This window comes from Musca domestica, unplaced genomic scaffold (genome assembly GCF_030504385.1).
Source record: "Musca domestica strain aabys unplaced genomic scaffold, Musca_domestica.polishedcontigs.V.1.1 2, whole genome shotgun sequence".
NCBI classification, from domain to species: Eukaryota; Metazoa; Arthropoda; class Insecta; order Diptera; family Muscidae; genus Musca; species Musca domestica.
This window is the reverse complement of record NW_026712249.1, coordinates 13,513,727-13,525,953: the sequence shown is the minus strand read 5'-3', so window position 1 is coordinate 13,525,953 and position 12,227 is coordinate 13,513,727. Positions and strand designations below refer to the sequence as shown.

The 12,227-nt window shown below is 35.2% G+C and overlaps 1 protein-coding gene across 1 annotated transcript in view; it reads left to right on the top strand.

Moving 5' to 3' along the window:
• LOC101898904 (mucin-2) overlaps positions 1-11,774 on the top strand; it is a 207,014-nt gene extending 195,240 nt beyond the window's left edge. The window contains exon 6 of the mRNA XM_059121801.1: positions 4,706-11,774. Within this exon, the coding sequence (XP_058977784.1) occupies positions 4,706-7,465 (2,760 nt within the window). The 3' untranslated portion in view covers positions 7,466-11,774. The remainder of the gene's footprint in view (positions 1-4,705) is intronic.
• Positions 11,775-12,227: the final 453 nt, after the last annotated feature.

Sequence of the window (12,227 nt, the reverse complement as noted above, 5' to 3'; positions counted from 1 at the left end):
GAATTCCGAATGGAAGTGAATTATTTTCCAATAATGGTTTTCTACTGACGCTGCAGCAGGCTGAAGAAAGTTATTTAATTAAAAAGTTTTTTAAAAAACAATTAATATTGTTTATGTTCATTCTTAAGTGAAATGTATTGCTGATGCAAAGGAAAAGAAGGGAAAGGAAAATTAATTTCAATAATTGGCAGGGATGTAAGAAGAAATGGATCTTTCATGGGGGGAAATGAAACAATGCTTTGGTAGATATATGATAGAACGCGTATCGTTGCAGTCAAACGGGACTTTCAAAGGGAATATATATGGTGTGAGATATTTGCATATAAAAAAATATTATTTTTCAGAAGGTCCTTGAACAAAAGGCCCTTTTGCTTTAAAAATCTACGTTTTTGGCCTTAAGGCTCTTTAAAAAAATATTCTTAAAATTTGACTATGATGATCAGATATTCCTAATTAAAATGTTCTTAACAAATCCACGAAGTTTTGGTGTGAAGGTTCTTAAACAAAAATAAAAATTTGGATTTTTTAAAGAAATGTGTTAAGGACCAACAAACTATTTGTTTGTGAATTTTTAAGAATATTTTTCAAGGATAATCGCGGATTTTTTTAAATATTATTCAAGAAAAATCGTGGATTTTTTGAAGAATATTTTTCATGGATACCCAAGGAATTTTTAAGGAATATTTTTCAAGGATAATCGTTGTTTTTAAAGAAACATGTTTAAGGACAATCACGGAAGTTTTAAAGGATATTTTTCAAGGATAATCGTGGATTTATTTAAACAATATTTTTGCAAGGATAATCGTGGATTTATTTAAACAATATTTTTGCAAGGATAATCGTGGATTTATTTAAACAATATTTTTGCAAGAATAATCGTGGATTTATTTAAACAATATTTTTGCAAGGATAATCGTGGATTTATTTAAACAATATTTTTGCAAGGATAATCGTGGATTTATTTAAACAATATTTTTGCAAGGATAATCGTGGATGTATTTAAACAATATTTTTGCAAGGATAATCGTGGATTTATTTAAACAATATTTTTGCAAGGATAATCGTGGATTTATTTAAACAATATTTTTGCAAGGATAATCGTGGATTTATTTAAACAATATTTTTGCAAGGATAATCGTGGATTTATTTAAACATATTTTGCAAGGATAATCGTGGATTTATTTAAACAATATTTTTGCAAGGATATCGTGGATTTATTTAAACAATATTTTTGCAAGGATAATCGTGGATTTATTTAAACAATATTTTGCAAGGATAATCGTGGATTTATTTAAACAATATTTTTGCAAGGATATCGTGGATTTATTTAAACAATATTTTGCAAGGATAATCGTGGATTATTTAAACATATTTTTGCAAGGATAATCGTGGATTTATTTAAACAATATTTTGCAAGGATAATCGTGGATTAATTAGTCGTGGATTTATTTAAACAATATTTTTGCAAGGATAATCGTGGATTTATTTAACAATATTTTTGCAAGGATAATCGTGGATTTATTTAAACAATATTTTGCAAGGATAATCGTGGATTTATTTAAACAATATTTTTGCAAGGATAATCGTGGATTTATTTAAACAATATTTTTGCAAGGATAATCGTGGATTTATTTAAACAATATTTTTGCAAGGATAATCGTGGATTTATTTAAACAATATTTTTGCAAGGATAATCGTGGATTTATTTAAACAATATTTTTGCAAGGATAATCGTGGATTATTTAACATATTTTTGCAAGGATAATCGTGATTTATTTAAACAATATTTTGCAAGGATAATCGTGGATTTATTTAAACAATATTTTTGCAAGGATAATCGTGGATTTATTTAAACAATATTTTTGCAAGGATAATCGTGGATTTATTTAAACAATATTTTTGCAAGGATAATCGTGGATTTATTTAAACAATATTTTTGCAAGGATAATCGTGGATTTATTTAAACAATATTTTTGCAAGGATAATCGTGGATTTATTTAAACAATATTTTTGCAAGGATAATCGTGGGTTTATTTAAACAATATTTTTGCAAGGATAATCGTGGATTTAGTTAAAGAATATTTTTCAACGATAATCGCAGATTTATTTAAAGAATATTTTTGCAAGGATAATCGTGAATTTATTTAAAGAATATTTTTTAAGGATAATCGTGGATTTAGTTAAAGAATATTTTTCAACGATAATCGCAGATTTATTTAAAGAATATTTTTCAAGGAAAATTGTGGATTTTTTGAAGAAATTTTTTCGAGGATAATCACGGATTTTTTGCAGAATATTTGTCGAGGATAGCCGTGGATTGTCTAAGGAATATTTTTCAAGGATAATTGTAATTTTTTGAAGAATATTTTTCAAGGATAATCGTGGATTTTCTAAGGAATATTTTTCAAGGATAATCGTAAATGTATTTAAATAATATTTTCATTAAAAGAATACTTTCATTAAAGGAATATTTTTATTGAAGAATATTATTCAAGGGCCAACAGGGGTATAATTGTTAATTTTTTTAGGAATATTTTTAGGGATAATCGTGAATATTTTAAAGAATATTTTTCAAGGACCAACAGGGGTATAATTGTTGATTGTTTAATGAATATTTTGTACGGACCATAAGGGCTAAGATCTAAGACATTTATTAAGATTAGCTTTCAGTGATTTTTTAAAAAAAGAAGAATTATTCAAGGATAATCACAAATTTTTTAAGGAATATTTTTTAAGGATAAAAGTGATTTTTTTTAAGAATATTTCTTAAGGTCCAACGGGGGTATAATTGTTGATTTATATGAAATATTTTTTAAAGATATCGTAGATATTTTAAAGAATATTTTTCAAAGACCTACAGGTGTGTAATTGTTTATTTTTAGATAATATTTTTCCGGGACCAACAGGGCTAGCATCTAAGATATTTTTGATGATTAGCTTTCAGTGTTTTTTTTTTTCTTTTGAATAATATTTCTCAAAGATAATCGTCGATTTTTTGAAGAATAGATTTTAAAGGTGGATTTTTGGAAGTATATATTCCAGTATCACCGGAGTTATAATTGGTGTCCTTTAAAGTATATCTTTTTCAAGGACCAACTAGGGTAACATTTTTAGTTACTCAAAGAATATTTTTCACGGACCAACAAGGCTAATATCTTAAATCTTTCTTAAGATTATTTTTCACAGATTGAGAAAAAAAAAATCGTAAAATAGTTAAAGGATTGCCGTTGATTTGTTTAAATATTTTCAATGACCAAAAAGGCTTTTATCCCCGCCTTCGTCAGCGAAAAGTACCCAATTTGTTCGGTTTGACAAAAGCATTAAATCAAGACTTCTTTAAAATTTAAAATTTTTCATTCGATTCGATTACCGAGGAGGAAAAAGTCCGAGGAAGAATTGATGAAAAAAAAATTAGGGAATATTTTCGGTTTCTTTATACTCTCAACCATATCAATAGAGGTATATATCATATGTTATGGCCAAAACATACCACATCGAAATGTCAGTTTAGGTCTCTTTGGACCAAATCCGTCTCAGGACATTTAAAGTCGATCTAACGATGTTCGTCCGTCCGTCTGGATGGCTGGCTTTTGCGCACGATAACTCTCGAAGGGAGTACCCGATTTAGTTCAAACTTGGTACACGGTAACATTATAGTCAAATTTCGATCGAATTCCAAGGATGATATCGGTGCACTGCTTCTGTTACCTCCCCCACAAAAGGTTGAAAATTTAATATTTTTGTCAGTGCTAGCTTAGATGAAAAAATGAACAATATCGGTCCATTCCATTAAGTACCTCCCTCACATTGGGTCAATATTTTGAATAACTTTATCTCTTATAAAATGTCCGTCTCTCTTCAAATTACACACTTCACAATTTATTTATTAAACCAAGGTCTGGAGTGAAGAAGGCATATATCGGTATCTTCTGTAACCCACCTCACAAAGGGTCAAAATTTGGAATAACCAAAACTATTATAAAATCCGAAATAAGCATCCGATCCTCTTCATATTTCACACATGCCAATATTTCTACTAACTCAAGATCTGCTGTGAATATGGAATAGATCGGTCCACTCCTTCTGGTACCTCCCCCACAAAGGGTCAACATTTTGAATATCCATGTAGCTCATAAAACGCAAAATTAGCATTCGATTCCATTCGGACTTGGTATATCTCAATATTTCCATCAACACAAAATCTGTCATAAAAATGGGAGGGATCGGATATTTTTTTATTTTTTTTTTTTGTGCTTCCCCACTTAGGATTCAAGATTTTTAAAAAACCTAATGCTCAAAGAAAGCAATATAAACATCCAATTCTCTTCAAATTTCACACATACAAAAATTTTTGCTAAGAAAAGATCCTTTGTGAAGATGGTATATATCGGCGAACGCCTTCTGGTACCTCACCCACGAAGGGTAACAAGTTTCAATAGTTTTATCTGTCAACTTACGAAATCGGCGAATTTTTGCAACTTGCTCTATCTAAATATTTCTCTCGCTAAGGCAGATGAAAGCTTTACTTTGTTACAAAGAGGGTTCCAGATCAAGGTGTTTTTTGGATTTGAACGGAAGATATATCACCACATAGAACAGCGTCCAGCATGAGACTATCTTCTTTGAATACAATTTTCGGGTTTTCATAAAAAATTCAAATGTTTGCTTTATACTTTAAATGTTTCCGATTTCCTTTTCATCTTAGGATCGCGAACGAGCTCTCCAGGATCTGATTTGTCCACGCGAACGTCTTGAAGCTCAGCGTATCAATGACATTACCAATTCCCATTTTAAGTCGCTGCAAATAATCAACAGCATACCATCGGATAATAATGAGAATAATGACATTGAACTACTGCCCATGGATGTCAACTATGGCCCTTCACATTATAGCCCCGAAGAAGATCTCCAAACCGAAAAGAATACTGTACAACGTCTCATTGAACAATTCAATGTGGATGAGCTAATGCAGGCCGATGAACCCGCAAATATGGACACCGTCAGTTCGTTCTATAAAATACCTGGTTTGATTCCAAAACCTGTTAAGAAATCGGCCAAGAAAGTGGTTGAATATACCAAGAAAGAGAGTGTAAAGAAGCAGACGGCCACACAACAGCAAAAGGATAAGAATTCGGCTCGCATGCCCTTGGATATGGAGGATATGATGTTGGGTGATCAGCCTCAGGGTGAGCCCGAAATGCCCGAACAGATCCTTAATGAAGAGGTGTCGAATGAGATTTTGGAACCATTGCCGCACATCAAGAAGACCAACATACACAAGGAGGCCATGGAGAAAATGGAGAAAGAGGCCATTGCCATGAAGGAGAGCGCCCAAAAGAGCAAAGAAATTGTGGCCCAAATGAAGAAGGCGGCAGCTGCTGCAGCGGCGGCGGCAATTACCAGTACCACTACCACCACGGAGATAGTGCCGACAACAACAGTTGCTGAGGTTTCCACAACATTGAGGTCTAAATCTGGCCCCACAACTACGGAGACAGTTGTGGGTTCCTCAACAACTACAGCAACCACCACCACCCCTTCGACCACTAAGGATACAGAAATTACAACCACACATCATAGCTATCAAGAAATGTCCACAACAAGCGATGGAGAATCCTCAACATTGAGTCATGGGGCCTCCTCGACTGTTGCTCCAGCCACCATTGGCCATCCCATGCACCCCCAACAAGCTCGCAGCTCCGTCATAACCGAAGAAACCCAACATGGCCATGTTAAAGAGTCAGCTGACAACTCACATTTCATTCCGCCCATGTTGATGGTGAAATCTCATTATGTTCCCCAGGCCAACAAACATGGCCACAATGAACATCAAGGACATGCACCTCATGCTCCGGGGGGCCAACAGCCGCAGCAGCAACATCACATGGATTCCAACACCCACTACAATGAAGATGCTACAATGACGTCGCCGACACCAAAGAGTCACTCTGACATGGCGATGACAACAACAGCTAAGGCGATAGATGTTGAGTCCACAACCACACTGAAATCCAAGGACATTGAAAGAACATTCGAAGAGAATCAAAGTCAGACACATCAGCAGTTGGCCGAGGAAGAGGAAAAGAAAATTACCACCGAATCAGCTGGACTTTTGCAAATGAAAACGGACAAAGTATCAGAGGGTGAGACCGAGGGGAGAGAAGAACAGACAACAGAAAATGGCAACATGATACCAATTACTCAGTCCCAACGAACAAAGGAAGAGGAACCGGAAGAACAGCAAATCGGTAAACATAACCAAAATATGAAATTGGAGGAGGAAGTTCTGGCAACGAGTCATGCAAATGGCCAAGGCGAAGAAGATGAAGTTGATTCAACTCCAGTCACACCATTGACCACCACATCGCCACCTCAATCCGTTGCTGACGAGCAGACCAGCACCACCACCACCACAACCATAAATCCCCACGAAGACAAAACTTTGCAGACAACCACAATGAAGCTGGTCGAACAAACCGAAAATCCAAATTCCAGTGATGACATTGCAGATAAAACCGAGCTGCCAACTGGGGCTCGGACGACACAAGCTACTGATGCCGTGGCTGTGACAAAAGCAATTGTAATGAAAGAGGAAGAATCCGACGAGACAGAACAAACCACAAAACTAGTCGAGGAGACAGCAGCACCAGCAACGATGACGGCGTCGGCGGCAGAAGAAGGACATCCAATTTCAGAGGAAAAACATGATTTGGTAACAGAAACACCAACGCCAATAGGATTAACAACCCCAGCTGCAGTGGCCACCGAAAGCCAGAATCGCCAAGAATCCAAGACGACAACAACGAATTTGAATAAAGCAAAATATGCAGAAAAAAGTGTTACAACCACTGCGGAACAAGTTAGTCAAACAACTGCCCGAGTAACACCAGATGATACAAAGAAAATCCTTGCTACGGATATCCAAACAACATCCGGTTTAATTGCAGCAACAGAACACAAAGAAATAATCACAACTGAGGCCACGGAAGGAGGAAGAGAATCGGCGGCCAAGGGTGAAACAACGGATGTGACTACATTAAAGGCAACAGAATCCACCAGTTCTCCAGGCGCCAGCACAACACTAAAACCCACAACAGAAACGAATGAAACTAACACTAACAACCCACCCACAACAGAAGCAACGACAAAGATTTCGGAAACTACAAGCAGTAGCAGCCAAACAACATCAGCACCATCATCTGCATTGCCTTCTTCCACCATTACCACCACAACAGCAGAAATTTCTACTACCACAACTACGACCACCACCACAACAACAACACTTCCACCTCCCATCAGCTCCACCACCTCAACAACAACAGCAGCAGCACCAACAACAAATTTGGCATCGGAAACTACACGAAATTTCTTAAAAGTTACCACAGAAATGCCATTTAAACCAAATCGCCGACGCTCTCTAACCAAACCGGAAACCGTAAGTTATATGAAGAAAATTTTAGGTTAAGTTTTACAAAAACAGAAACAAACACATAACTCAATAACAAAAACAACAAGAACGTGATGAAAGGTATTTAGGAAAAAAAGGAACTTGAAAGAGAATTTCAGGTTTTGTATATTAGGGTGGGTCGGATAATTCTATATCTGAAGGTCTTGTGGGTATGGGAGGTGGTCTTCTGTAGTTATTCATGTCTGTGTTAGGCCTTTTATGGGTTCTCCAAAAGTTCTCTAGGTCTTCAGGGCATAGGAGATGGTTTTCTGTAGTTATTCATGTGTGTTAGGCCTTTTATGGGTTCTCCAAAAGTGGAATACCTTTAACGGTTTTTTATGGTCTGAGGACCTTTTAGAAGACTTCTATGGTAAGAATAGGAGCTTTTGGCAGTAGATGATCTTGTATAGGTCCATAGCCTTCTGGGCATAGGAGGAGACCTTCTGTATTTCTACATGTCTGTTTTGGGTCTTTTACGGGTTTCTAAAAGTAAAATGCCTTTTGGAAGTCTTTGGACCTTTCAATAGACTTCTATGGCAAAAAGAAGAGCTTTTTCCAGTAGAAAACCTTGTATGGGTCCATAGTCTTCTGAGCATAGGAAGAGGTCTTTTATATTTCTACATGCCTGCTTGGGACCTCTTACAGGTTCTCCAAAAGTAGGTCTTAAGGAGATATTTTAAAATACTTCTATTGTTAGAAGAAGAACTTTTGCCAGTAGAAGATTGTGTGCGGGTCTATAGATGGAAGAGCTTTTAAAGGTTTTCTATATCTCGAAGATATAGAATGGTTTGAAGACCTATTACATATCTTTTACGTAAACTGTAAGCTTTTAAGCCTGGTCTTTCAATGGTTGTTTATAGCTCTGCAAGTCTTCTTTGGATAGTAGTCCTTTTGAGAGATTTCATGGGTCGAAAAGCTTTTACAGCTCCTCTTCTATATATGTAGAAATATCTGCTTCAGACTTTTTACGGGTCCTACAAAAGTAGAATGGCTTTTACAGGTCTTAAGTGGTCTGAGGATCTTTAAAAAGAGGAGAAGAGCTTGTATACGTCTAAAGCTAGAAGAGCTTTTAAAGGACTTTGAATGCTAATATATCTTTATATTTAGGGGACTTATAGTTGGAAGACCTTTTGCATATGGCTGTGAGCTTTTAAGCCAGTCATCTGTAGATTTTAGGTCTTTCACAGGTTCTCTAGACAAGTTACAAGTCTTCTTTGAGTAGACGTTCCTTGGATGGATTTTTGGCCAGATCTTCTATAGCTTGAGAAACTTTTACAGGTATGCTGTGGATAGACGAGCTTTTACAGCTCTTCTGTGACTAGAAGGACTTTAACAGGTAATCGGAAGAAGGACTTATAAAAGTCTTCTATGGCAAGAAAAGCTTGTAAAGTTTTTCTATGGCTAGAATAGCTTATATACATAGGTCTTCTATAGGTTTAAAGGTCTACTGTAGACGTAAGTGCTGTCACAGCTTTTCTATGGTTAGAAGACGTTTCATAGATATTATATGGATATTATCTGGAAGAGCTTTTAAAGGTCTTCTATAGCTAAAAGATCGTGTACAGGTTTTTTGTGGCCAGAAGCTCTTAATCATGTGCTCCTATGGCCAGATGAGATTTTACAGGTATTCCATAGCTAGTATTTCTTCTAGAGGGTGTCTATGGTTAGAAGAGCTTTACAGATCATCTTTGGCCAAAAGAGCTTTTACAAGTGTCTATGGCTAGGCAAAATTTTATGAGTAGAAGAGCTTTTGTAGGTTTTCTGTGTCTAGAAGTACTTTTGCAGGTATTCTGTTGCCAGTTGAACTCTTAAATGGCTTCCATGACCAGAAGAGCTTTTACATGTATTCCACGGCTAGAGGGAATTTCGAAGGCGTTATATGGTAATAAGAGCTTTTGGAGGACGTCTTTGGCTAAAAGAGCTTTAACAAGTTTCTATGGCTAAACAAGGTTTTTCAGGTACTTTTACATGGTTTCTATGACAAAGTAAGCTTTTACAGGTAGTCCATTTCTAGAAGAACTTCTAAAGGCTTTCTATGGTCAGAAGAGCTTTTAGCGGACTTTTTATGCCAAAAGAGCTTTTACAAGTTTATATGGCGAAGCAATACTTTACAGGTATTTTATAGCTGGAAGAGCTTTTGCCGATCTTCTGTGGCTAGAGGTCATTTCGGAGGTCTTATGTGACCTGAAAATGTTTACATGGTTTCTATGACCAAAAGAGCTTTTACTGGTATTTAATAGCTAGAAGGTCTTTTAGAGGCTTTCTATTGTTAGAAGAGCATCTGGAGGACTTCTTTGGCCAAAAGAGCTTTTACAGCTCTTTTTTTACCAAAAGAGCTTAGGAGAGCTTTTGACTATCTTCTGTGGTTAGAAGTTCATGCTCAGGTCTTCTGTTGCTAGAATTCTTTTCGCTGGTCTTCTAAGGCTTAAAGACTGGTCTCCTTTGGCTAGAATAGACATTAACAATCTTCTTTGGCTAGAGGAACTTTTAAAGTCATTTCATGGCTGGAAGGTCGTTTATAGGTTTTTATGGTTAGGAGAGCTTTTACAGATCTTCTTTGGTCAGAAAACTTTTACAGGTTTCTGTGAGTAAACAAAATTAAAGTAGAGAAGCTTTTACAGGTTCTCTATAGCTAAAAGAGCTTTTACATGTATTATATGGCTACAAGGGGAATTCTTTGGCCAGAAGGCAGGTTTTCTGCACCTTTAGAACTTTCTACATGCCATTTAGACTACGGCACCTTTAGAACTTTTTGTAGTTTTCTATTGCTATGAAAGCTTTTGTATGTCGTATGTGACTAGAAGAGCTTGTACATGTTTTCTGGGGACAAAAACGACCAGAAAACGTTTTATTGGCATCTAGAAGACTTCTTACAGGTTTTTGATGGCTACGAGACCCTTTACTATTCCTCAAAGTTATGCCACCTTTTATAGGGATTCTTTATCTGGGAGACCTTCCCAGGGGTTTCTATATCTAATTAGCTATGAGAGCTTTTATATGACGTATGTGGCCAGAATAGCTTTTACAGTTTCTCGGATGACAAAAAGAGTAGAAGTTTTATTGTCCTTGAAAATCTAAAAGACTTTTTACAAGTTTTTGATAGCTAGAAGACCCTCTACTATTTCTCTAAGGTTACACCACCTTTTGCAGGGGGTCTCTATGCCTCCCTGAGTTTCTATATCTAAAAGGTTATAGATTTTATATGATTTTTTAAAGTTCTTTTCTTTAGATGTGATATTGTAATAGGTGTTACAGAATTGTTATACCTTTTATAGATCCAAGACCTTCTGCAGGTCTTCTACATGACTTTTTACATCCCAGAAGTCCTTATCTAGGCCTCCTTTACAGGACGATCTTTCACAGCTATCAGCTACATATTGGCATTCCTCCATGTATTGAATATCATTCTTAATATCCGGCACACCCTAATATACAAACGAAAGAGCAACTTATGACATCCTTTTGCGAACAGAAATAGTAACATAATAAAATGTAGAGAATCTATACAAAACATGCACAAAATGAATATAACTTCTAACAGGTTTTAGAGAGTTACAAACAAAACAAAAATAATAAAATTCAGTAGCATAGCAACATAACAACAACATGTATATCCTTAATCCTTTAAACTTAAACTTAAACTAAAACACACTTTGTTTTGTGGAAGAACAAATTAAATAAATTTTGTATATTTTACCTTTAAGTCATTTTAGAATTATTTACATAAGTCCCACTCCAGTTCGTTTTTTATGTTGTTTTTATAATTCAGTTAAAATAACAATATAACCCTTTTCCCCTTCTCCCAAAAAACTAAAAAAAGGATTAAGGTAACACCACACACACGAACAAACCATAGTCGGCATGGAAATAATAAATTATTTGTGAACAAGAGAAAAATGTCAGTAATAGTCTGTAAAAAAAATCCCAACACAAAACATAACACAGAACATTAAATTGTATTAAAAAAAACGACGGAGAACAAGGACAAGAACAAGAAAAATAAATAAACCCGAAAACCAAAAAATATCCAACTCAAAAAAAAAAAAAATGGAAAAACATGTTGGTATAGTCAGAGTCAATTTATAAGAAAAATAAATCTAAAAAAACCAAAACCCCCAAAAAACAGGATGTACGTTTGTTACACTGGTCTTCCCGTTTTAAACAACAGACCCTTAACACAAACAAACAAACACACACACACAAGGACACCACTAACAAGGATGTTGAGTAATGAAAACAACAACACACCATTCACAAATGTATGTCATGCAACAGAAAATGCCAAATAAATTTATTGAATACAAAATTTAATTATATTTAAAAGGAACAAATAAATAAATAAATAAAAGGAGAACCACAATTTATTGAGAATTTTGGTAAATAACAAAATAAATAAATAATGTTTACACAGCAAATTTAATTACTATCGTAAGGTGTTTTAGTGAAAACCCCCTAAATAAATAAAAACAGAATAAGTTATAAAAACAAAATTAATTAAAAAATAATTAAAGATATGATGCTGGCAGGGGACGCATGCTTTGGAGAACATAGATCACTTCTGATAACACGAACGATAAACATATACCGATTTAAGTTACGATACAGGTCTTCTATGGGAAGTCTTATACGAGTGGAAGATCTTGAAAGGGTCCTCTATATTTTCTAGGCCTACGATATGTATAAGACCTTCTATAGCAACACAATACGAACAAGACATTTGATAAGTCTTCTAGATGAAAATTCCCTACTACAGGTCTTCTATAAGTAAAAGGCCTACTGT